At 39.9% G+C, this 27920-nt stretch overlaps 1 protein-coding gene across 11 annotated transcripts in view; it reads right to left on the bottom strand.

Moving 5' to 3' along the window:
* EVI5 (ecotropic viral integration site 5) overlaps positions 1-27920 on the bottom strand; it is a 202321-nt gene that overhangs the window by 55849 nt on the left and 118552 nt on the right. For all 11 annotated transcript variants that reach the window (XR_003566956.1, XM_027838001.1, XM_027838000.1 and 8 more), the window contains 5 exons: positions 22282-22416; positions 17007-17147; positions 16228-16386; positions 14554-14700; positions 7251-7346 (listed from right to left, as the gene is read on the bottom strand). Coding sequence is in view for 10 of the 11 variants with exons in the window: in XM_027838001.1 (XP_027693802.1) it covers positions 7251-7346; positions 14554-14700; positions 16228-16386; positions 17007-17147; positions 22282-22416 (678 nt within the window). In the remaining variant the exon portion in view is untranslated. The remainder of the gene's footprint in view (positions 1-7250; positions 7347-14553; positions 14701-16227; positions 16387-17006; positions 17148-22281; positions 22417-27920) is intronic.

The following is a 27920-nucleotide window of genomic DNA, read 5'->3' as shown; positions in this document are numbered from 1 at the left end:
TTTTGGCTGCTATTTCACAGTGTTAAGGCATGCCGAGTTTGCAGCCAACTAAAACGATGAGATCTTTTTCAGAGAAACTGCTGTCTATCCATGGTTCACCTTTATTGCTCTGGTGAAGTTAAATGCTGCAACACAAGCATAAAATGTCACACTTATCTCTACCAAAATTTACCTTTTTCCAGTTGCACTGTTCTAGCCTTCTAAGATCTTTCTGATCTAGATTCTGTCATCTGATTTGGCTACCCCTCCCCATTTCTGTTATCTACAAATTTGACCAAAATGTCACATATGTCTATCAAAGTCTTTGATAAAAATATTTAAGAGTATAGGCCAAAGCTAGATCCCTGTAGTATTCTAATGGAGACTTCCCTCCAAGCTGATACAAAACCATTAATGAGTCTTCTTTAGGTCCATTTATTTCACCCATTCCAAAGCCACCTAAATGTCTTACAGTCCACCTTATCCAAAGTATAACACAAGAAACTTTGTTAAATGTTTTGTTGAAATCCAAGCATTTTACATCTTGAACATTTCTCCTGTCTACCAATTAACATTATTATGTCAAAAAAGAAAATGGGGTTACTGTGGCATGAGCTGTTCTTAAGGAAGCCACACCGGCCTTTTATGACCACAGCACAGCACAGGGGACAGAAGGCTGTCAGTAGGAGTTCATAAGACCTAGGGTAGAACCTGCCTCTAATACAAAATAGCAATCTGGACATGGGCAAGTCGTTTAACCTTCTGATTCTCCGTTTTTTTTCATGTATAAAATAAATAACTGTAGTACCTATCTACATGGGGCTGTTGTGAGGTTCAAGAGTTCATGGATAAATAAATTATTTTCCAAACTTTACCATGCCAGATAGAGGTCAATCAATATTATGATCATCATTATGTGTTCACAACCCACCCCCTTGATGCGTTCTAGGCTTCTAATAGGAACACATGCTAATCTTCTGGCCTTGCAGTCTGCAGATATCACTTTCCTCTTTTTTGAAAACTGGGACCTTTGTCCTTCTCCAGTACTAAGGCACCTGGTCCTGTCTCCTAACATCTAGATTACAACCAGGAGTTCAGCACTCATTTTGGACAGTTTTTTTTTTTTCGTATACTAATTCACTGAGGACAACTAGATACCAAATTACTATCTCCTCTTTTTAACAACTAGGTGTTAAGTGTTATACTGATGTCCCTAAAAATATTGGTTCTAGAACAACCTTAGCAGCCAGGCTTGCAGAAGAGGCTGACTTAATACAAAATCTTGTTAGTAATTAAACCCTATTTGGATGAAATCTAAAACACAACTTCCATATACCAAGATTAGCTGCACATTCAACAGTGTGATTGGCAAAGATGATGAAAGAAGCTGGCTTCTTAGGAACTGACCAAAAAGAGGCTGGGGTGTTAGCCAGTCCATTTGTCTGAATACAGGGTGCATTCTCTCCCATTAAAGAAATCTGACTTCCCTAAACCTAGGGCAATCCTGTAACCGTGCTCTTACTGTCTCAGACACTGGATGGCCCACTGAGGGTACCGAGGAGAAGCTCCTATTGCAAGACAGAGGGAGCAGACCTCTCCTTTGTTTGACATACTGCCAACCTTCCTGCCTCAAGTATCTGGAAAACAAGGGTATGTTTCAATGTCAAAATCCATCAACCGTCTCCTCAGTGTACAAGAGACAGAAAAAGGCTGTTTGAGGATGATTTGTGGGAAGGAATTTCATTCTTCAAAGAAATTCTCACTTGGTCCAAGGATTAGGTTCTGTTCCCTACTTATGGAGAGATGACTCTGGGGCTAGATCCTCTAGAGATCTTACTCAGTATATTAGAGTACAAAAAATAGGGTGTGGGGAGGGCAGGGAGATAGAGGTAGTGAACCTCATGAAACAATGAAGGTTTCTGGCTTTGTAAATGAAAGAACAGAGAAAAACTGGGAGGGGAAGTGACCCAAGCTTCTTCAACCATGACAGACCCAACTTTTTGCGTTTATTTGCTATTATAAATTTCCTCACTTTTTTGGGTTCCCTCTACCTTATTATGATGCCTTATATTTCCATGCAGAAGAACTGGATTTAATCTTAGAAAAATTACAGGTATTTCCCAATAGCATACTATTTCTTATGTGGTAATTTTGTGTATCTATACTAAAGTCTTACTCAGATGCATCATTCAACATTTATTAAAAACAAAATATCTATCTATATCTATCTATCTATCTATCTATCTATCTATCTATCTATCTATCTATCTATATCATGTGCCATGTGCTAAGCACATAGTAAGCTAGAGGAAAGCTAAGTAGACAGTGCAGTGGGCTGGGACTCAGGAAGACCTGAGTTCAAGTCTGGCCTCAGAAATGTACTAGTTCTGTGTGTGTGACCCTGGGCAAGTTATTTAGTCTCTATTTGTCTTAAACCACTGGAGAACGAAATGGTAAACCACTCTAATATCTCTGCCAAGAAAACCCCATGGACAACATGGTCCATGGGGTCACGAAGAGTCAGACATGACTGAACAAGTGAATGACAAATATGTCGGGCACTGCGCTAAGTGCTGTACAATTATTACCTCATCTGAGCTCCATAAGAACCACTGTAGGCAGGTGCTATTATTATACAGATGAAGAAGCTGAGGCAAACAGAGGGTAAATCATTTGCTCAGGATCACATACCTATTAAGCCTTGGAGGCTGAATTTGAACTCAGGTCTTTCTGATTTCAAGCCTGGTTCTACTAAGTATCTATTATATGCAAGACATTAAATGGACAAGATGCTGACAATACCACCCCCCCCAAAAAAACCAAACGAGTTCACATTTTAAGAGGAGTCTATAACATACACACACATAAGTAGGTACTGTAGAAATGAGAAGAATGAGAAGAATCCAGGAAGGCTACCCAGAGTAGGAGGTGCCTGAAGTGAGCCAGGCAGGAAAAGGCAGTGTTCAGGTGGCTCAAAGATATCCTAGGCATCAGGAAGGGCATACGTCCAGGAGACGTCACGACCACTTCAGGAAGCAGCTCCTGGACTCATCTAGCTAAAGTACAGGAAGGTTTATAAAGTGGAATAGCAGCATGAAGTAAGCCTGGAAGGGTAGGGGAGAGGCTTAAATGCCAGGCTGGGGAGCTTTTATTTTATCCTGTAGACTAGCACTAGTCCAAGTTTTACAAAAGAAATCCTTTTCTTAGGGGGATTTGTTCTGTGAAGTCTGGATTCAGTCAAAGGGCCGCCCTTGAGGACCTAGAGGGCCACATGTGGCCTCAAAGCCACAAGATCTCAAAGTGTGGTCCAGGGACCCTGAGGTTGAAACTATTTTCATAAGAAAACTAAGAGATCTTAATTTCTAATGTGGTAAATAGCAAGAGCTACAACCCACATAAACAAAAGCTTTTTGAGATTCTCAGGAATTTTTAGGCGTGCCAAGAGGTCTTAGACCAAAATGTCTAGGAAGCACTGCCCTAGATCAAGGAGTGACGTGGTCAGCCGGTGCCTCAGCAATGTCACAAGGACAGCTGTGTGGAAAATGGACTGGGAGGGAAGAGCCTGGCAGCTGGGTGACCAGCAGTGAGGCTCGTCTAGAGAGAAGGACAGGCAAGGATAAGCTGACGGGGTAGTGGCTGTGTGAGCACAGCAAAGGGGAAAGGGAAGAAATGAGGAAGACAGAAGAATCCAAGGGACCCTGAAACGACAAACCTGGGGCACTGGGAAGATGGTGGTAGAGTGAGCTCCATTTTGGACCTCTTAAATCTGAGATGCCCTTAAGACATTCAGGGAGAAATATGTCCAGTAAGCAGTTAGCAGTGCATCACTATTCCTGAATGTCATCTTGTCCCAAATGAAGTGATAGCCCACGGTCAAGATAGGAGAATAAAATGACTGAGATGATTAGTAAAATATTAATAAATTTGTGAAACTGAGAACAAACAAACAAAAAACAACATAACTAGAATTCATGAGGAAGTGAGGTGTAGATATAGAGATCTAGGTAGAAAGATGATATTTGAATTATAGGAGCTAAAGAGATTTCCATATAAAAATAAGATAGTGAGAGAGAATAGGACACAGGAGCATTGAAGGAAGCTGAGGAGTGGTGAGACAGGTAACAGGACAACCAGGAAAGGACACTGTCACAGAAGTCAAGGATTGATGGTGTCTACGGTGAAGAGGGTGGTTATCAGTATCAAAAGCTCCAGAGAAGCTACGGAGGATCAGGACTGAGAAAAGGTCATTGGATTTAGCACTGAAGAGATAGGTGGTAACATCTGACAAAGCAGCTACTGTTGAGTGGTGGGGCTGGAAGTCAGACTGCAAGGGAATGAGAAGTGTAAAGAAGTGTAGGCAGTCAATGTAGACAATTACTCCTGGGACTTTGGTGGTGAAAGCGAGCTAATAAACCAATTTATACATCCTTTATTTTAAAGAGTCACATCAAAAGAACAAATGATCAACAGATTAACTACTTTAACTGACTTTTACTTATTACTATTAACAACAGAAATGTAATCAGTGTCTTGCTTCCATCAAATTATCATGGGATCAGTAAATGGTCTATGTTTGAACCTCCATGGACATTTTAGTTACTGGTAAACCAAGACTAAAACACAGACATCCTGTACTCAGGGTTCTTTTAGTAGGTTTAAGAAGGCAAAGAACTATGTAGTATATTTTAGAATAATTTTCATCAAGATAACTAGCATTTTAAAGCAAGCAGTTTTAGCTATTAAAAGGAATGAACATTACTTTCAAAATTCACTTATGTGGAAAACCTCATTACCTAATGATGCCAAATAAATGAGACATAAATGTAAAGTGCAGTACCATATTATAGAACACAGCTATGTGAAAGTAATCTAACCAGGAATAATAATAACTCATATTTATATAGCATATTAAGGTTTACAAAGTGCTTTCCTATCTCTGAATAAGTATTGCAAGTATCATTACCCATATTTCAGTGTGGTACCTGGGGCTGAGAAGGAAGATGACTTCCCCCTAGTGATATGACTAATGAGGCCACAAGGCAAAGGGGTGAGGTTGTAGCCCTGATCTTCAAATTTTCAGGCCAGGTTTCTTTGCACTCCACTGACACTCTCCAAGTTCACCAAGGAGCCACTAACATTACCAAGATTTTATCTCCAAACAAGCATACTTTGGGGTGTTAGAACTATGAATGATTCTGCCTCCTTTGTTATATCCTTAGAGAAATCAAGTTTTTACAGAAGTCCGCCAATAAATCCCAATTGTTTGCAAGCTTCATTTTAAAGGCTATGTTCAAAAGCACACTGCAAACAAAGCTTTTAAATGGAGAGAAAGTACAGACCAGTAAAGCAATTTCTTTCTTCCTCAATGTGTACTCAGTTGTTAAATATCAGAAGAGCAAGGGTCTACTGAGATTCAAAACACATAAATCCTTGACTGAAGACAAGTTCTCCCCCTGGAGGAACTTAAACGGACATACTGAACTATTTCTGAGACAAAGAATAAAGAACATTTTGTTATCAGTGGAAAGAATGCCTCAGTCCAAGAAAAGCACGTTAAAAACCTAACAAAATTAAGTAAGAGAAAGACTGTGTCATGGACTTGGTTGATCACTGCACAATAACAAAAAGCTCAATCATTCTGAAACTTTTTGCACTGTGCCATATCAGTAAGTAATAGCACTGATAGAATAACAGCAAATCAGTGCTGTAAATTTTCTTACTCTTTTTTTTTATAAAATAATGACAATTAACTTTAAATAGCTCTTTAAGGTTTTCAAACCACTTTATACCACTTGATACTCTCCAGTAAGTATTTACCAAAATTATGTTACAATCACAGATGTTTCATTTAAAACTCTGATTTGATTTTTCTACTGGTAGGATATATAAAGGAAAATGTGAAAGGATGTCACAAACTCATAGCCAATTTTTCTATTATCTAAGGACAACAGTGATAGTTAAAGAAAAGCATTTCACAAACACCAGCCCTGGATTCAGGAGGACCTGAGTTCAAATCTGGCCTCAGACACTTACTAGCTGTGTGACCCTGGGCAAGTCACTTAACCCCCAATTGCCTTAAAAAAAGAAAAAGGCATTTCATAAGAATTTGAACACTCTTCATGGTCAAGCATGATGCCACTGATGCTACATCGAACAATGTGATGCTTCATGAAAAGTATTCTAAATAAATACAGAATTATACTTTTATAGTCTTTTCAAATCATAAAAGGGTCCTAGTTTTAATATAATCTAGATTAAAGATAAGGAAATAATGTGTTAATTGAGCAATAAAAGCCTACTGAATTCTGAAGTACAGGATTCATTTTTACAAAGGGAACAGTATTGAGATTTGATTTAAATACAAAAGGAGGATTTTGGATGGAAAGAGAGTTTTATACTAAATAGAAATGGGAGATAGATTAGACTTTGTGCAGACTAGAAAAAAAGAGAGAGAGAAGAACACATTTATGACCTTTTGAAAATAGGAAGTCAAAGAGTATGTGCTTGTCCTACTTCCTGGAAAAGTAGATGGTTTAGCCAAAGGACCATAAAACACAAAGCTCAGCATACAACAGTTCTGTGGGGGATTTCTCTGTAACAACACTAAGATATGGATCACAGTAGCACTGGATAGCCAAGGGGAAGGAAATTCTTTCTTCAGGGAAGGGAACAAGCATTTATCAAGTGCCTATTATATGCCAGGCTCTGTCCTAAGTGCTTTACAAATATTTTCTCATTCGATCCTCACAACAACCCTGAGAGGTGGGTGCTATTATCCCCATTTTACAGATGAGGAAACTGAGGCAGACAGAGGTTAAGTGACTTGCCCAAGGTCACACAGCTAGTAAGGATCTGAAGCAAGATCTGAAAGCAGGGTTTCCTGTCTCCAGGACCAGGGTTCTCTCTACTATGCCACCTAACTGGCCTTAGGATAAAACAGGGTCAGATAACAAATACAGTAACTTTCCCCAGATGAAGAACTTTACATCCAACCCTGCTTTACGGTAACAAAGAAGTCTATGGTCAACATCAGCAGTCAAAAGAATCAAGAGTGGTAGGTGCATCATGATTACGCACTCTCTATTTTCTTCAGTTAAACAACTTCATTAGTTGTCTTGAATTTCTCACATAGTAAGGTAGGAGAAGAGCACCACCACTGGTCTGCTAGGGAGAACAGTGAGGTAAGGACAGGAAAGGTTCAAGGACACAGGAGAAAAGGGCAAGCCCCCTCCTGCTACACTGAAAAGCAGCTTCTCTCTCGCACGGGGTACCTGAATCTCCAGTTCAGCGATGTGCTGCCGCAGTTCAGCCACAGCAGCGATGCTGTCTGCTTCTCGGAGACGCACTGCCATTACTTCCTCTTTATTCTGTGCAGGGGGAGAAAGCAATGAAAAATGTACACATTTCTCTGTCTTAAATCTGTTCTAAATTCAGAAAGCATAAAAAATGTTGCATTGCTAAGGAAAAGAGATAGGACACTATCTAGGGAACTAAAATGTCTTCATGTGTCATGGTATTATATCTAAACAGTCACATTTATGCCCTTAAATAAATTTTGATATTTGTCTTGATACAGTTCTCCATGGTTGCATTTGAAGCTGGAGCAGTCAGTCAAGCTACAGAATCAGTGGCCAACTCATTTTGTACCATCCTCTTGCCCTTCAAATAATAACATCTATGATAGTGGTGCTGGTGATAGGTAATGAGGTGAAAATTAGAAAAGTCCCCTAACCCCAACCCCAGTCCCTTGAAACAAGAACAGTTTTTGCTACTGTGGATTAAACCAGTGAAAATTAGAAATATAATTTTGAAAAAGCTTTTACATTATAGCCTATATAACATAACATGCCAAGACAAAAGAATTCTCTCACAGCTCATCACCCCGAAAGGACCTTTAAATTTGCAGTCCTGCACTAAGAGTTCTCATGTTCTTTACACAATTTAGTGATTCATAAGGGAGTAAAGTTTATCTACGTGGTCAAAAAAGACTCCTAGATAGACAATTTTGATTAATCCATGTATAAAACAAATGAGGTTATTAATGTTAACAGGTCAAGGCATTTACTGTCTAGAGACACTCTAGTGAGACCCTGCCGTTCAAACCCTATTAAGCCTCTCACTGGAAGAGCTACAATCCTAATTTTATACTAAGTGCGGAGGATCCATCATAAATCTCCAAGTCAACAGAATGCTCTTATCATAATAAAATAGTTAAGTACCCTCATGTTTGGAATTTTTCCCCCTAAAGGCTAGTTCATTTTTTATATTTTTGCCTGTCTTTGTAAAATTGTAACCTTGGAGAATTAAAAGACCACATCTCTAAATTTACATATATATGATAGATGCCTAATTAGGTATAGACTAGCACTTAAAGAATGTCTTTCATTTCATGAACCGACTCAAGTATAAATTAAAATGGATTTCCCTGTATAAATTTCAGAACCAAAAAAAGCGTGTCAGCTTCAGATTAACAATTGTGATGAAAATCATTCTTTAAATTCAAAGACTTAATATTCTATTTTAGTTACTCCTTGCATAATGTTTTTTCCTTAACAAAGTGATTTTCCAAACACAGTTTTGGTAAAAATTGGCAGAATCTTAAAACAGAAAGTTCCTTGCTTTTTGCACTTTATGTGATGATGAAGAATAATTTTAAAATTCTCAGGGCTTCATGTTTACCCACCGAATTTACTGTTACAATCTAATATGCATTTATATAAAGTGAGTCATATTTTGCATGAAGACAGGATGATTTCAAAAATTATTCTAACATATTGTTGACTCCAGTCATTAATGACGGACTGTCCAAGTTGTCCCAGAATTCCATGATGTTAAAACAGCGAAAGCTCCAGCACTACTGTTCCTGACTCCTCAGCTGTGGTGCTTTCCTGCTCATTTACCACTGTATTGATTCTCTTCATTCTCAGTCTCTACATATTGGTGTACCCGTCCCTGCTATTCCCAATCAGAACACAAGCTCTTTGCAAGCAGGGTCTGCTGCTGTCTTCCTTTTATTTGTATTCTTAGGGTCTAACAAGGTTCTTGGTTCTAGTAAGTGCTAGATACTGATTGACTGAAGTGTTAGAACAAAGAAACACTCTATGGCTATACCACGATATGCCACGCAAAACACTTAACTATCTAAGATTAACAGCTCATTAAAAAACAAAGCTGAGGTGGCATTTGCCTCACTTCGGCATGTGATGCAAAGGCAACTCTCAGAGAGTCACAGAAATCATTACACTGACTGCAAGGGCCTAATTAATACATCCTCCTTTAAGGCTCTGGGAGTGCATTAGAATCATCACCTAGAAGAGATTTCACAGATTCATCGCATAAATAATGACAAGCTACAGTCTGTTAATTTCCAATGTTTGAGTAAGGGCTCTAACATTGGGATAAATGCCACCAGCCTCTTAGCAGCGAGGGCTACTCTGAGGGCCATAAGAGATTTTACACACCTATTCTGAAAACTGCAAAATCCTACCCAAATATAAGGTTTAAAATCAAATGGATAAAAGTTAAAGCCAGAGCAGCAAGAGACCCAGTGAAGTCACATAAATTAAACGGATATAACTTCATTTAATAATTGTTTGGGGAAAAACGAGGTAAGTTATTTACCAAAAAGCTACTCTTCTGTGTGTCCAAATTTCAGCCTTCCATACAGATTTCTGTCACTGGAATTGTAGCAGTTCTACATATTTACAAGGATGTAATTTCATCTCTGGCTTTTAGTGACCCTGATGAGCCCTGTTAACTTCACGTGGGTTTGCAATGTCTTTGTTTTTTTGGTTGGGCAATGGGGGTTAAGTGACTTGCCCAGGGATATACAGCTAGTAAGTATTATGTGTCTGAGGCCTCATCTGAACTCAGGTCCTCCTGAATCTAGGGCCAGTGCTCTATCCACTGCACCACCTAGCTGCTCCCCCAATGCGTTTGCAATGTCACCAGCACTAGTTAATAGAATTACACCTTTATACACACCGCTGAAAGTCTGTTATTTTCTCATCACAGAACAATAAAGTTGGAAGGAATAGCTAAGGGTCATCCTTCCCTCCCCTATTTCTAAGCAGGACTGCAACTAAACCAGGCCTGGAAAAATTAATATTTAACCTATTTTTAAAAAATTCCACTGCCCTCGGTAATCCACTTTAGGGCTTACATATGTTCACTATCATATCTTTAGAGACTTCAGAAAAATAAATGAATTACTTTCACATCACAAAACTTTCTTCCTTTCTTAAAAAAAAAATTTTTTTTTTTTTGGAGAAAGCCAAATGAGAAAAAAGATGAAAGAAAAGTTTTTGTTCTGGTGTAGACATGCAGAGATTACCCAACAAATTATGGAATTTACAGAATATTTATTTGTATTTATCAGAGTCTGGAATAGCTGGATTTTAACGCTTAGCCCTGACATATATACTAGCTGTGTGACCACGGGCCTTCACTTACCTTCTCATCTCTGCTAGAAGATATAAGTGACAGAACAACGGCCTATGTATTAGCGGAGGTCACTACAATGAATGAAATCGTAGTTTAACAAAAACAAAAAAGTTGAGTAAAAGTATGCAAATCCATTTTGAAGTTCTTGAAGTTTCTGTCCTGTGCTCAGATGGGTTTTCACACTCATTTACAAATGCCGGCTGAAATGACAACGGCACGAGAAGCAGCAGCGTGGCTCGGCCGAGAAGCCACGTGCTTTCACTAGACTGGGGACTCTGACACTTCAATTCTCAGGTGGGGGCTCCTCCTCGTGTTGTGTGCGCCACCTCATGGGCAGGCACTTTGTAAAGCCTTTCTTGGCCATGTTTTTAAATGCATAAATATGTGGGATTACAAAGGAAATCTACTACAAGGATATATAGTCTTCAAAATATTAAAAGTACAAGCTGAAGGTCCCCAGCTGAAGAGCTCCCACGCTAAGACTTGGCTACAGAGCAGGCAACTGATCTGGGTTGAAGTGAAGGAAGATTTCTCATCAGGAGTTTACCATTCCAATGGAACCACAGGTCTGGTCTCCCCACCTTACCCCCACATCCTCCACATGATAAAAGTCTGGCTGAAAGGTCATGTCTATTTAGTGTTTGTGCAAAAGCACTGGTTCATCTGGGGGTCTTTTAGAATATGGCCAAGACAGAATGTAACAAATTGATGGGGAGTAGGAATGACGTTTTAAAAATCACTACGGAATAATTAAAGGCATTTTCTTCCGAGTTTTGGTTTTATTACTCAAGGTCTATGCATGATGTAGGTAGGTGATGCAGTGGATCGAGCACCAGGTTTGGGATCAGAGGACTCATCTTCATGAGTTCAAATCCAATCTCACACACTTACTTTTACAGATGAGGAAACTGAGGCCAACACAGGATTAAGTGACTTGCCAGGGTCACACACAGATAGTAATAGGGTACTGGGCCAATCTTCCTGAGTTCAAATTTAATCTTAGACACTTACTAGCTGAGTAAAATGATCTAGAGAAGGAAATGGCAAACCACTCCACTATCTTTGCCAAGAAAACTCCAAATGGGCTCGTGGAGAATTGGACTGAAATGACTGAATGACAACAAATGCATGACGCACTTCAATGAACTACAATCTTATCTATGTGGATGCCCCCATCCCCCCACACTTTCTCACTGTAGTGATTCTTGTAGATACAATGATCTTTCCATAGATTCCTCATAGAGGACACACCCAACTTGCTAGATACTTTCTGGGGGTTCTTTTAATTTTTTATACCAATGCAGCACTCAAAAATGGCAAGCTAACAAGCATTTATTAAGCACCTGCTATGTGTGAGGCACAATTACTACTCACTGGTCACTACAAGTCTAGTAAAGGTTTCCTTTGGCAGTGACAGTATGTTTCACACCTACTTAGCCCAAGTTTTTGTCAGTAATATGCTATATAGTATCACACTTACCATGTATCTTTCTGGAATATAGGCTCCTTGAAAGTGGGAATGTTTCATTTACTGGATGTGTATCCCCAGAGTTTACAAAAGTGCCAAGAACATCATAGGTGTCTATTAAATGCTTAGTGACTGACTGACTCACTGATTGCTAGTGACCCAAAGAGCAATACTGATTCTTCTGAGGCTGGGCTACTTTGCCAGATTTTTAGCTATACAAAATTACTGGGAAAAGATTGAGGTTTAAAAATTGAGGATTCATTGGCATGGTGTGGGAGTGCCTTGGCAATACTGAAAGTTCTATGATCCAGTTGAGTATCTTTATCCTATTTAATTCGGGGCTAGTCCATGTTCAAATGTAGGGGTTTTTAAACTTTTTTGGATCATGGGGGCCCTGGAGGTGAGGCCTATGGACCCATTCTCAGAATCATGTTTTTAAATGCATCAAATAAAATACATAGGCTTACCAAGGAAACCAATTATATTAAAATACAGCTATCAAAATATTTTAAAACAAGGTCATGGATCTCAGGTTAAGAACCCCTAGTTGAGATGCTCCTAAAACAAGTACTGACTGATAACTAACTTGAGGGACTGGAGCTAAGATCTCCACTGGGATAGGCCATAGCACAGCAATCCTGCCTCATCTGGTATCCCAACTCCTTCCACATATCCTCTCACTAGGATTCTCCTAACGCACGTCACTGAATTTTCCCCAGAAGCCAGTGCAACAGGTGGACAGCGCCCCCCCCCCCCCCCCCGCCATGGTAGCTCCTGTTGCTGCTTCCAGGGTTGCTCATCTCCATTCCTGCTCCCACTCACTCTTAGGTCTTGTCACTCTGGGTGAAATGGTACCATTAGCTTTTACCCTCTCAGGACTGGCATTTTCGACACCTGCCATTCTGATTCTTCTGAGATTGTGTTGATCTGGGCTTTGCAGCCATCAAGTGTCACCTGGAGAATACCAACTCTGAAAAATGGGCTTTTGGATAGGGGTGCCTTGTGATCCCTGAAAGCCCTGCCCTTGCTGCCTGAAGAGAACCCAGCCCGATCTCTTCCTCCTCATCAGCTCTGGTTCAAGTCGCTGTCAGCATCAGCGTCCTTTAAGGCATTTATACTAATAAACTAATTCAAAGAACTGCCCATAAAATTTCATTTCATAATTTGAGCACCAGGCATCTTTCATCTATTTGAGTTTTCCTATGTAGATAGTTAGACAATTTCGAGTGACATTAGACTTCATAAAGAAGGGTCCTATAAGGATTCTGGGACTTGATGCAATCAGGACAACGTCCAGGAGTACCTGGAGACTCTAAGCACCCTAGGAAGAAATCATTCCTCTATTTGGATTTTGCAGAAAGACAACTTCAATGGTACTGGCTCCCCTATGGTGAACATATGCTTTTGTTTTATGCCTCAATTAAAGTGACTCTCAGAGGACCAAGGGACAGAGTTATTTCTGGATTTGTATGTATCAAGGAATCTTAAATGATCTTCACATATGCCTGGTACGCCTTCTGTTTAAACAGGATCTTTTAGGATATTTTTTGTTCTACTAAGTTAAACGTTCTTTTAATCAACTAACAACAGATACAAAGGCACCTTGTATTTCACCAGTTCCTAATCAATTGTGTGGATGTAAAGACTTGTGACTTAAATCCTTTTTAAATCTTCACTTTGATGTTATTTTTCTAATTCATCTGACGATGCTCAAGTTCCTTGTTAACTGAGACCAAAAACAAAAGAACAGAGAGAGCAAATAACTGTCCATCAGCGCTAATGCAGAGATGGATAACGCAGAAGCCAACAGCTCTAGTTTTTGAGTGTGCTTATTTTTATAGATTTGAATCTACCTGCTCTTAACGTTCTTAACATTTCAATCTAAGTATTAGTGATGATTTAAGGTCTGGCTTCGGGTATATGGAGAACACCTAATTTACTCAGGCACCTGGAGATGGGAGCACCCCTCACCACCAGAGCCTTGCTTCCAGACGGCTCTGGGTTGTCCTTATGCCCCCACACCTTAGCACGGTTGTATGTGCAGCAAATACTCAAAAATGCCTTTTTATTCCTTCACACCCATCCTCCGCTCCCTGCTTAACTCATCTCTGATTTCTACTCCATGCTGAGAGCAGATCCCATCATTTCTGTGGCAAAGCAGTGGGACCTATTTCAAGATTTGTTCATTCTGGCTCCTACTCCTTGGAAAGAGAATAATTATTTGGATTTCAAGGCCTTTTTTGCTTGGCTGCAGTCTAAATGAAGAGTTAGGGGGTGGGGTGCCCAGACCTGTGATTTATTTAGCATAGTGAGAAAAGTCCCCTTACCAAGTAAATCAGTATTTGCTCCACAACCTAAAAGTCTTAGGAGAGTTGCCTGGGGTGCTGATAGGTCAAGGGACTTATCCAGGGTCACGGGGCCAAAGGGAATTCAGGACTTCCTAGTCCTTGCTCCCCTGTTTCACTATGTAGCCTCTGAAGGACAGTAAGGAGCCCTAGCGTACTGAGAGAACACCAAAGGAATAGAATAGAATAGAGTCAGTGACACTGAAGCCTGAAGCTGAACTGCTGCAGGGACAGCCTCTCTGGGCACATCCCACCCCGCTCTGGACAGGAGAAGAGAAGTAGGGTCCCAAATCAGTGCGAGGGTGACCCACCCTTTACCTTGTATTCCGTCTCTGCTTGCCTGCGCCTTGCTTCACTTAACTTGGCGAGTAAGTCTCTGTTCTCTGCAGAAAGACACTGTACCTTCCCCTGCAGGCTGCTCACCTCCTGCTCTGCCCTTCTTAAATGGTTGCTATTGATTTGGTTCTAACAATTTAAAAAAATATAAAAGCAAGACAGAAGTGAGACATGAAATACTGAAAAGCTTTGACACATTCATTCTGTACTTACCTATTTTACTATGCAAGGCTTTACAAAATTTTTGTACCATTCATATGCCAACTGCACTTAATACATACTTGAAAATTTTATGAAAAAAGTTTAAAAATAGAACCTTGAAAGAGAGTAAAAAATTCTAGTCTGACTATAAATCTAATATTTAACTATGAAAGTACTGGAGGTAAGAGATTTTAAACCGACATTTTAGCTTAGTACCCATTTCTGCAATAACCAAATTTGAACTTTCAAAGATACACAATGCCCCCTTCTTAAAACACATATTGTAATTAATGTGCACATAGCCTAATAATTAACAAGCACTAAGGTTTGCATATTACTTCATTTCAAAAACAGATCCCTCAAGCCTGATAGGACACTGTAAAGCATCACACAAATACAAATTCTTCTAAGTGACTTCAGGGAGCAAGCTTCCTCTTTTCTTTCCCACCAATGAGGACAAGAGCCACACTGGCAGAGGCAATAAAGTATCTGTTGAAGCCTGAGCTCTGAGAAAAGGAAGGAACTGACGAGTGGAAGATCTCGCTCTCCCCACCCCCTGGAGAGCCTGCTCCAGGACAAGGACCTTTCCCTTCCAGCACTCCTGTCACTTGACACACCTTCCTTCTGGGCTCACACTCCTGAGAGCAGCCTGTCACGGTCCCCTCTCCAGAACCCTGGCCTTAAAAAAACTCACATGATCTACTGTAGAGGGTAAGATGGCGACCTGACAGTGAAAAGCTGCACAAAGAGCATCTTCTGTCAGTGAGGGAGGCCCAGCAACTCCCAGAACCAAGAGGAAAACCACGTGGCAGCATGCCCAACACCAGCATGATACCCCTGTCCAGCCACAAGCCTGGCGTGTGTCTCTCCAGGTAATCAACGTGTTCTGGGATAGCTTTCTGTTCCTAACCCAAGTCTAGGACAGCCTTCACTGGATAAGCTCTTATGACACAGAGGTCCCATCCAAGGAGCCCTTTATTTCCAAGATGGAACAAATGTGAAAACCAGCTTTTCACAAGTGCCAACATGCAGAATAATTACCTGGTTTAAGGGTGCCCCCTGCTGACTGAAGAAAAACAATTGTGAAAATCAAAATCCCCTTCACGGTAGAACCTATTCCTGAAAGGTGGCTCTACACTCCAATACGCAACATAAAAACAAAAATACTTCTAAAAGACCCTCTTATCCAAATGTACTGTACCATTATAGTAACTAAGTCAAGTTACCTTAAACTTGGTCTTATTTGGAGAGAAGCAGGATCTTCTGCCTAGTATTTTTAATATGACAAATAGTGTGACGGTGTGGCTGACCTTTGGTAACTGTAAATGTTACAGCCTAGATGACCAACCATCAGAGCCTTGGAGAAAACACCACCTGTACAAAGCATCTATCTGGTCTGCTACATGAACATCCTTCACTTGTAACTTTGATTAAGCCCTGGTTTTCCCAGCATACCTGTGTTTCCATTTCCATCATCCTTTGTCTCATTTCTTTTATCTCTGCTTGAGTCTCAGCCTCTCTTAGCCTAATGGTCATCAGTTCATCTTGTAATTCACTCACGGCGTTCTTCCTGGGTGGGTCTTTCCATCTCCCAGTAGTTCGAACTAGATGGCGCTAAAACACCCAACATTATGAGTCTCACAATTCCAGGAAGAAAGGCAATACAACACATACAAGTGCTCCAAACAAGCAGAAAGCTTGTCCGAGTTTGCTCAAGACAACAGACTGTCCAAGTTAAACAAAAATTTCAATGAATAAAACATTGTTCAAATAAGTTCAAGATTATTTCATTGTATAATTAAAAAAAAAAAAACTTCGTGGTGGAAAAAATACTTATCCTAACAAGATTTAACCCTTCAGGTATTATCATTCTAGGATCAATCAATTTTAAGCAAGGGCCATATGAAATGTGTACCACACCACGCCTCTGCTGGATGCGTGATGCTGGCCAGCACTGGATGCCATATAAGTATAAAGTGTATTGGAGTGCATTAGAAAGGAATTCTTTAGAAAGTTATAAATACAAGGTAATTAGATTTCTTGGTTTCGAAGGGCAGAGGAGGGATCCCATTCTGAAATGCCTTCATCTGACCAAGTTCATTTTGAGTTCTGTAGGTGCTATCTACCCTCCCCAACCTTCCCTCACCCCTGGCCCCCAGGCCCAAACAAGGCCCACAGTCTGGACGGCTGTGCACTGCCACCCTTGCGCGCACAAGGAAGGAAGTGCCACCCACCTGCCAATGTTCTTCCAGGTCCTTCACCTGCTGCCTAAGCTCTTTCAAACCCATCAAAGCTTCTGCTTCTCTCAGTTTCACCGCGATCAATTCCTCCTGAAGACTTGCAATATTATTCTCATCAGGCAAGGAATTGTTTCTCTGAAACAAGAAAAGAAAATAAAACCTAAAGAACTAATGGACTACCTACCCAAGAGTTACTTGCAGCAGACCCCAAGCTTGGTTTATTTTGTTTTCACCTGCACCTGTGATTTCATTGGTATGGGAAATTCCCTGTAAGCAAACTCCCTGCCAGTGCAGAGGAAGAACTGCTCTGCAACATATAATCTTAAGAGAGTTTCCTGGGACAACAAGAGGGTGAGTGCTTTGCTCAGGGTCACAGAAGCAGTGTGACTCACAGGTGAGACTTGAACCAGGTCTTCCCGACTTCCAGGTGAGCGCTTTTATTTGCTGTATTACCGTCTGTCATTATTTTACTTTATAATCTTTAATTCTTGAGAAAAAATGCACCGCCCTCTCCTCTGTCCATCGCCTACGTCACATGAGCGCTTGTGGAGTTTGCTGACCAGCCACTGCCAGAAAACCTGCTGTAAGAAAGATGGTGGCACTGCAACCTCATTTCTCAGAGTGAGACAGTCCACCAGCAAGTGGATGGGAATGTGTTATCTCTTACACATTAGCTCGTCATTCCTTCGTATATGTGTGCATGTGTACATATACATATATATGCATATATATTTCGTTACATCAGAAAAAAGGAGATGGCTGCTTGTTACAAAGTAGCTGGTGATGTAAGAAAGGTATATTTGTTAAAGGAAATATATATCACTCCTTACAAGAGATAAAGAAGGAATGTGTACTACTTGTTTTTGTTGGGTTTTTTTTTTTTTTTTGCTTTTTTGGTGAATTAATTGGGGTTAAATGACTTGCCCAGGGTCACACAGCTACTAAGTGTCAAGTGTCTGAGGCTGGATTTGAACTCAGCAAACAGGTACATTAATGCATTCTTTTTTTTTTTTTTGGGCGAGGCAATTGGGGTTAAATGACTTGCCCAGAGTCACACAGCTAGTGAGAGTATGTCTGAGGCCAGATTTGAACTAAGGACCTCCTGATTCCAGGGTCAGTGCTCTATCTACTGCGTCACCTAGCTGCCCCTATGTACTACTTGCTAAAATTCAACTAGTCACATGAGTTAAAAAGGAACATACTTTGCTTGTGACGTGATACAAAGATGAGGAGCAAAAAGTCCTTGGAGTAATTACAGGTAGAAATAAGACACTGAAGGAAAAGAGCTGTTGTAAACTGAGCCCGAAGTTCATGCCAGGGTCAGACACAGCAAATGGAGAATTAGAACAAAATGGAATTGGTCACATCCACTCTTACAACCTATACTCCCCAATCTGTGATGAAGATGCCTTCAGGTGTCTTAGTGTTGACTTGTCCTGCTGAACTCAGGGCCAAGCTCATTATCTGTTTACAGGGTCTGTCTCAAGGTATGCTGATTACATTAAGCTGGCCACCTTGTTGATTGTCATAGTCTAAATAATAGACATTCTTCATCAACTTGGTTTTTCCTGGTTGAGGGAATTCTACTGAGGTGTCATGGGTCTTTCCCAAGGCCCTACAATTACCCAGGACTTAATGTAACTGGTAAGATCTTGTCACTAATCAGAAGCATGGTGAGGACTTCATCATCTGTACACAGTCCTTCCTCAATGTGAACTTTGTGCCGAACACTCTCTATGATGGTGGCAAAAACACGTCTGTTTTATGTTTTGCATGATATTAATAATCAGAGCTTTGAACAAGGTTCTCTTGTTATAACACTCTAGGATCTTACATAATTTTGACATGTGTTTAGGAAACACATAATCATAAGACAGACTTCATTTTTGCTCTACCAAATCTAAAGCTTTTTTTTACAGTCAATAATTAAATTCTGGGTGGGCTCATATGTAAAGATTTCAAATCTGGTTTCAAATTTCATAAGGCTGTGATTCCATTATTGATTATTTAATAATCAGCCCTTTGTCATGAGCTGAGGATAAATAGCTCAAGTGGTCATTTTCCCTACAATTCATTTCGATATTCAATATTTTATACTATCATCAATAGGACTGAGGCACTATGATACAGCTGAAAGAGCGCTGGGTTTGGAGTGAGAGGAGCTGGGTTGAATTCCAACCCGAACACTTCCTGTGCGACACTGGGCAAAGTCCTTCATCTCTCTGGGCCCCAATTTCCTCATGGGGGGGGGAAGAATGAATGAATCAACCTAACAATCAAGATGCATTTATTTAAATGCCACTATGGGATACAAAGAAAGAAATGGAATGGTCCTTGCCCTCTAGATGCTTACCTTCTATCAGAGGAAATAACATATGCACATAAAAATGGAAAATATATACAAATATATACCAAGTAAATATAAAGTAATATTTTGGGGAAAAGGCTCACTAGCAGCTGTGGTAATCAATCCTAAATCTGGACAAAATTCTTTTGAATGGCTATGGATCTCTTCCAGGAGTTCTGAAATGTTCTAGGGCTTGATGCAACCAGCAGTATCAAGCCTACACGAGGCCCTTAGGAAGGACGTGTTGACTGAATGATGACGAGCCCATCTCCTTTTCCATATTCATGTCCCTGGTATTTTTTACTCCACTTGTGAACAAGTGATGACTAGTAATATGCTGTAGTCCACTTAACCTATAATGTGTCCTTGAGTTACTTTCAACTTTCATTTAATTTCTATGATCATGGCACTCATGAATCATAGCTGCATTGTATTACCAAGAAAATACCACTCCATTAAAGTGACAGGCTTTTGTGGCACCAATCAATTTGGCATGAATGAAAATACTCTACGATCTGTCAAATGTAACTTGGCAAAATTTCCTCCTATTACTCACTCTGGACCCAGCTCACTCACACTGTCTCTCTCATTTCAGTCTCTTTTTCCTCCCATCCTTCCCCTTTTCTCTTCCTGTTTTCCTTCTGTTTCCCTCCCTCCCTCCCTCTCCTCCTCTTTCTTAACTCCCTCCTTTCTCCCTCTCCACCCCATCTTCCTACAGACATACACAAATATATCCCGTGGGTCAACTGAGTAATAGGAGTTTTTTATTCACTTTAGTCTGCAAATACAGATAGGCAGACTGCCTTTTGAATCATCATAGATTTCAGGGAGAAACCTTCATAGTCTTGGGGGCTCAGTGAAATCATTCCAATATCATCTTTGGACAGGAGCACTTGCAAAACAAGAGCACTGATAAAGAATGCCCCTGTTTGGTCTCTGAACAGGACATCTTCCAAGATGGTGGCAAACACTTTAAGTAAATACAGTTCTTTCTTTCCATTACTGTCTTAATACTCATTGATTATTAAATAAAATTATCTCCATAATTCTAGCTATTGCAGAATCTTTTATAAGTTTAAATTAAGGATAGGAGACACTAAATAATAATAATAATAATAATAATAATAATAATAATGATGATGATAATAATGATAATGATAACTAGCATTTATATAGGACTTGTTATTTGCCAGGTACTGCCAAGCACTTTACAATTATTATCATATTTGATCCTCACAATAACTCCAAGAGGTAGGTGCTATTATTATCCTCATTTTACAGATGAGGAAACTGAGGCTACCTAGTGTCTGAGGCTAGATTTGAACTCCGGTCTTCCTGACTCCAGGTCCAGCAATCTATGCATTGTGTCACCTAGCTGCCTAAGAAGAAAACCTTTAAGTCTACACATTGTTCTATCAAGTCAAATATTTTTCAAAATGCAACAGCAAAGACAGTGGGATGTTCTATTCTTTCTATTTTCAGTGTGTTCTATTTAAAGGCTGGCTGACCAACTGCACAGTGTTTATAGATTTAGAGTTGGACAGGACCTCAGGGTATTCCAGTCCAACCCTCTCATCTTTCAATTGAGGAACCGGAGGCTCAAGGGGCTAAGAGACTTGAACAAAGTCACCCAAGCAGTAACTAGCAGGAACAAGATTTGAACCGAGGTCCTCTGATTCCAAAGCCAGCACTCATTTGATACCCCAAGTTCAACTGTCCCTGAAGGATCCTTGGCTGGGCACGAATTAGCCTCATGGGCCTCTCAACTTCATTCAGGACAACTAGGAGGCTATGTGACACTACAGATGGAGATGATTTTTTTTTTCTCTTGAAAAAACTTTGGATCTGACGTACTTGCATAAGTATCTGATAGACTCAAATGTTGTGCCATTCATTGTAAGCTAATTATTCAAAGTAAGCACCAAATTTGGTTCTGAAGAATCTTCAAAACTGATGCAAAAACAGCATCGCACAATTAGCATTTCACAACCAAAGGAAAAAATGGAAGAAAGGATGAAACACTTTTTGGTAAAGGTATCACCAGATACCTGCTTCAATCCATATATGTACACTAGTATGGCCCCCGTGGAACACCTAGTTTCACAAAAACACATGGCTATCAGTGCCCCAAAAATAAGTCAGTAAGAAAACCCATTACCAAGCAGCTTAATGCATTGTTGGATTTGTTAGAGTTTTTGTTATTTAAGGTCGGCTTTTTAAATATTGGGGAGTATCTGTCACACGTAGCAATTTTTGTCTTGTTGTAATTGATGATAAACTACTCCACATGGCAATGAATACACAACAGATCAAACCACAGAGATATTTCCAGGTTTTCTTTGGAAATAGAATAGCAACTATGTAAAACCCAGTGGACTTTTTCCATTTCGCTTTAGTTGCTAAGACATCGAGAGCTCAATTTAGGGCTCAAATGGTATTTAGTTTCTCTCAAGTCTCTGGCAAGACCTCATCTCTTTATTCCTCTTTAGATAGCCTCTGTGCTGTTTTCTACCCCCCAACTGGCCCATTTTGCACGGTGTTTAAGGTTGTAAGGCGCCTCATATCCTTTCAAAATTGGTAGAGTACACATTCTAAATGAACAAAAAGCAATAAAATGACATTGTTATGATTTACTAAAACCCCATGACCTGATGAAATTACAGAGGGTAATAGGGGATCTTCCAAGAGTCATTTTCTAGTTTCCTTCTCTCAGGACCCATTCTAATAGGTAAAATCCCTAAAATTAAGTTTTATTCATTCACTAATTAAATGTCTTCTCCATTCCTAGTACTGTGAAATTTTCGGCTTCATCTGAATGAACTTGCAGGATTATTTTGGGGAAGGTACTTTCAAAACTGTGAAGTGCTGTATTAGAATGTGATATGATAGTAACAGTGTTCATTTGCACATTAGTATGATTACCCTTTCAATATCGAGGACTTTATCCTGCATCTCCTTTAGGGCGCACTGAGATTCAGCTTCGTTCAGCCTTGCTTGGACCAACTCCTCCTCCAGCTGCAGCACAAACTTCTCACTGTAGCGGGAGCTGCATTTGTGCTACAAGTTACAGATAAATGTATTAAAGTTGCAAGGAAATATAAACAATTTAAAAACTATAAATACATTTAAACATTTTAAATTGTATACCTATTAATTCTGTTGAAATCCAGTCAACGGCAGGCCTTTTTCCTCTTTTCCCCTTCCCCCTATCCCGACTTCATCTCCAGTCAACAGATAAGGCCAAATACTCCTCAAATCAGCAAAAAATTCTAACTAATGTCCAAAGAGAGTATCTGGCATAGATTACTATTAATTCATAAATTAATAATAAACTTAATACTGGCAGTAATTTCATTTCCTAAAAGCATAACAGTCTGCTCTACAGTTTACAGATTATGGAAGCTACAATTTACAAAACATGAGGGAAAAAATTAGCCATAATCATTTGAACCACCTTGAATTTCTTAACAACAAAAAATGTGTTTATCCTTGAAAATCAAGATTTCCATAAAGGGCAGAGATAGCTTCTAGAAAAAGAAAATACTGATGCTGCAATAAGAAACTGAAAGTAGGAAACGAAACATCAAAGGTTCTAATTCCTTTTCCCATTAGCAACTGCTCTATTCAGTATGACACAAGCCTTTTTACACAATGAATGTCAAACAAGCCCAACAATTACAATGCAGAAGAGATCTGACTAGCTGTTATAAAATCAATTTGAATAATTTAGTCACTACAGTTATAGTATTCATTAATTTTGCATTTTAAAGACAGTAAGGTGTAAAGTATACTAGTCCTTTAATTTCAAAATAAATTCTTATGGAATTAGTTATCTATTAAATAATAATCAACCTGGTAGCACTTAAAAAAAAAACCTACTAAATATAAAATAAAACACCTAATGATGAGCTGGACCATAATACGATCTACCTCAATAGTATATTCTCACTTCCAATTAAGATGCAACTTTATTGTGAACACACAGATAGGCAAATGTATTTCTATGCATCACAAATCATTCCTTATGGAATTTCCTCAAATAATGAGTCTTTTAAAGAAGTACAAGAATGTCACAATGGAATGAACTCATTACTTACCTTTAAAAATCAATTAAAATAAATGGTTCTATTGAAAACACAGTCCCATTAACGTGAGCATATTTTTAAAAATGAAACGATAGGTATGCTATAATTCCACTGAAGAATTTCACCAGCAATAAGAGCTCAATTAGCCTTGACAAACATGGCTCAAGCTTCATTTGCAAAGCATCAGTAAAATTTTGGCCCCAAATCACTCTATAAAACAGTTGAAACTTCACTTCAAAAAAAAAGAAAAGAAAAGATGCTATCTTTTACATACAAAAATGACAACTCATCACCAGCATGGATTGCTATTAATTTTTTTAATGGTACTAATGGATGTGCAAATCTGCAATGCATACATACAAGAGACTCTCAAGGACTACTTGGAACAGAATAAAAACTGGCTTGTATAAAAATCTCAACCAACGATACATTGGCACTTCACTGGAAACCCATTAATCAACTACAAAATGCTGGTATTAATGTTGTGCAGTCAACTTTTTATTACCACATCAGTTGTACCATATACTTGGGAAATTTGTTATTCTGGTTGACCACTTATGCATAACAACTTTCAAACTTACTATTTTGGGTGGGAACTCTATGTAAAAATGTATCACTTCCCTGCTTTCCCAGAAAACAATGAAAATATATATTAAGTGATTTCCTACTAGGATGCTGATCTATGCTCTGCCCCTTAACTGTTGGTATGACTCTGTTCTGGGGGCTTTTCTCTCTCTACATCTTCTCTCTTGGTGATCTCATCAGATACCGAAGATTTAATTATCTCATCAAAGATGACTCTCTCTCTCTCTCTCTCTCTGACACACACACACACACACACACACACACACACACACACACACACATATACCTACCTCTTCAACTAAATCTCCCATAAGTATCTCAAAATAAATATTTCAAAAATGGAATTCATTGCCTTGTTCAGGCTCACCTCACTTTTCACTTAGATTATTACAACAGTCTCCAACTTGAAGTCCTTGCTTATGGTCCCTCCCACTCCTCTTCCAATTTATCCATTCATGGAGCTGCCACAATGGTCTTTCTATAGCATAAGTCTGCCTATGTCACAATTCTCTCCAAGTAACTTCAGTGGCTCTCCATTACCTCTCGGATAAAATACAAACTCCTCAGCTCAGCATTTTCTCAAAATCCAACTTCCCAGGCTTATTGCATAATATTCTAATCCTAGTATTCTCTACATAGTCTATGTTCCAAACTGGCCTCCTTGCTATTCCCAGAACTTGGTGCTCCATCTCCCACTTCCTTCTGTTTGCTCAGGTGGCCCCCAAGGCTGCTTGGTGTCCCCTCCGTACTTCTCTTTCAAGGTCCAGACGCTACACTGTCTCCTAAAGGAAGCCTTTTCTGGTTGTTGGTACTAATTCCTTTCACTTCAAGTTACACACACACATATACCCCTTCTCTGTTTACATGTATTTCCCAGCAACCTGAGTCCTGTGACCCCTTATTTCACTATTTAATTCTTTAATCATAATCTTTCATTGCCAATCTTGCCCTGCCAAGCCTCAGCCCTGATCATCTCTACATCTGCTGCCTTCATATATCCATAGTGCTGAATAAAACTTGAAAAAATGAACTGGGTCCACTACAAATTTATGTTAGGTAACTTCAGCTGGGCCCTCACTGCTGCGAAGCAAATTGTTTCCATTTCCCTCATTAACTCATTATCCCATCCTCCACCATGGCTCTTCCAAACCTTCTCATCCCTCCTCAAACTTAGCATGGATCCTCCTCCCCTGACTCTCTGTTAAGAACCTTGCCTCATACTTCACTGAAAAAATTAAGGCCATTCACTGAGTGTTCTCTTCTCACACCACCAAATGTCTTTCCCCACTATTACCTTCTTTACCCCTCACATAAAAAGAGATGGCCTTTCTCCTTGTCAAGGATAATCCCTCTGAATATTCAAGCGATTCCATTCCATTCAGTCTTCTCCAGCAGACTGCCCTCTCTCTATAACCCCCATTTTTTGGCTTATCTTCAATCTGTCCCTGTCTAGTGGCTGCTTCCCTACTGCCCACCTCTCCTCCATGCTCAAAACCCTCACATGATCCGTCTATCCCTGTTATCAATTCAGTTCTCTTCCCTTCTGTGGCTAAACTCCTTGAGAAAGCAGACTCTGCTCCCTCTCCTCTCACCCTCTATCTTGGTATAGCCTGGTTTCCAAACTCGAATGAACCTGCTCTCTTCAAAGTTACCACATGAACTGCCAAATCTAATGGCCTTTTTCTCAATCCTCATCCTTCTCGACTCTCCTGAAACTCTTGGCATTGCCAATTACCCTCTTCAACTTAATATTCTCCTCTCTCCAGGTTTTCTGTATGAATTTCTCTTGATTCTGCTCCTGTCTAATAACTATTCCTTCTTGGTCCCCTTTGTGGGATCTTCATCCGTATCATGCCTTACAGTGGGAGTCCTCCAAGGCTTTGTCCTAGGCCGCCTTCTCTTCTCTTTCTATGCTATTGTACTTGCTGATCTCATGAGCTCCTATGGATTCAATTATTTTCTCTACACTGATGGTTCTCAAATCTAGCTCTAAACTACCTCCAGGTCCTTTTCAGAAAAGCTGCTCTTTACTCATGCCTCTTCTATCTTATACTTGTAAAAGCTAAAATATTTTTCCCCCCATTTATCCCTAAACGAGTTCCACTTTGTTAGATTCAGCTCAGCACTCTACCCTGCCAAGACATTTTACATACTCACTCTGTCATCCACTTTGTTAGGTTTCCTTCCCACTTCTGTGTCACCTGCAGGAGCACACTAATGTATGCCTTTATGTGAATTACTGTTTTAAAAAAAAATGTAGAACAGTACAGGGCCAAGCACAGAACCCTAGTGCATTCTGCTGGAGACCCCCTGCCCCACTGACACTGAACTTTTAATGGCTGCTCTTCACTGCTTTTCTTTCTAGATGTTTGCCAACCATCTCTTTAATGATCTATACTAGAATTTTCCCAGGAATCCAAGGCAAGTTCACTGGCCTTGAGCTTGAAAACTGTTTCCTCCTCTCCTCCCTATTTTTTTTTTTAAATCAGGACATCTGTCCTTCTCCAATCTTGTGGTACCTTTCTCATTTTCTCTGACCTTTCGAATACCACCTCTTACGTAACAGCTCTTTACGTATCTTGGGTATCAACTTCCCTGTCATCATTTCTGTTCTGTCTAGTGTAAAGGATACTCTCCCATGCAGAGAAAACATATAAAATGAGAAATGAGTAGTTCAGCCTCCTCTACAACCAAGCAAAGGTCCCATACACTGAGCAAAGGTCCTCTCTCTTCTTTGATTCTTCTCCTCTTCACAATAAAGCTAAAAACATCCTTCTAGATGTCCTTGGTTCCCCTGGTTAGCCTCAGCTCATTTTGGGCTTACTGTCCCTGAAGATAGTTTTACGTGGACTGCCACACCCTTCTATTCACCTTTGCTACCCGGCCTTGCTTCCATCTTCTGGACATTTGTTTTTTTAAATCTAAGTTGGTTGGTGAGCTCCCTGTGCACCCACAATGATCTCTTTGGACAAACACCATTCATAGTCTTTAAGAGATGCCTAGGGCACTGAAAGGTACACAGCACATACATCCTGGTACACTGCGCATGTGTGGGTCTGCATGTGTAACTGGTAGTTTGTATGTTATCAATAAATCTACTGGTTAGCAACAGAAGACGGAACTGTGCTTCAGTTCCTTGAGATCTAGAACTTTACCAATCCAATGTAGTAAGGTGAATGGGATCTCTGTGAATAGACTCAGCTTTCTCAATTACAACATGGTCTTTTAGAGACAAGGAGTCTACTGAGCCAATAATATGGATTCTATGTTGGGGGAGCTCTAGTATTGATTCACTGTAGGTAAGTAACCCTAAAATCTAAAGTGCTCTATTCTGGTGGCAAAGGAAAACTTATGAAAAACACAAGGAACACTGGGGCTCAGTGTTTAAAAAAAACAAAAACAAAAACAGAGGCTCTCACTAGAGCTAAACTTGGTTGCAGGGAAATGAGAGAACTCTAAATGAACAAGGGCCTCCTGTGAAGACAGATGTTTTTGACCTTCTTCATGCCTGCCATGGACTCCATGGACTGCCATGGTAGGCTGATGGTGCCTATGAACTGTGTCTCAGAATCATGTTTTTAAATGAATAAGAAAAAAACATGAGATTACAAAGGAAATCAGTTACACTGAAATATAATTTAAGATATTTTTTAAGAGTTCACAGAGCCTAGGTTAAGTACTTTGTGAGCCAGAGGTGCTAACAGTAGCGCAATGAGGACCCAATGGAGCTGAGATGAAAGTCCTAGCTCTGACATTTCAGCTTGGTCACACACAAAGACAATTAAATACATAAATAAGCAGAACAGAAAGAAAAAGAAGATAAAAAGTAATGATTCCTCCCTCAAGTCTATGAATATGCCCCTCACCCCCCCCCCCCCCCCCCCCCCCCCC

The sequence above is a fragment of the Vombatus ursinus genome, unplaced genomic scaffold (genome assembly GCF_900497805.2).
Source record: "Vombatus ursinus unplaced genomic scaffold, bare-nosed wombat genome assembly UNPS02014825.1, whole genome shotgun sequence".
NCBI classification, from domain to species: domain Eukaryota; kingdom Metazoa; phylum Chordata; class Mammalia; order Diprotodontia; family Vombatidae; genus Vombatus; species Vombatus ursinus.
The sequence above is the reverse complement of the archived record's forward strand: the minus strand, read 5'-3'. Positions and strand labels throughout refer to the sequence as shown.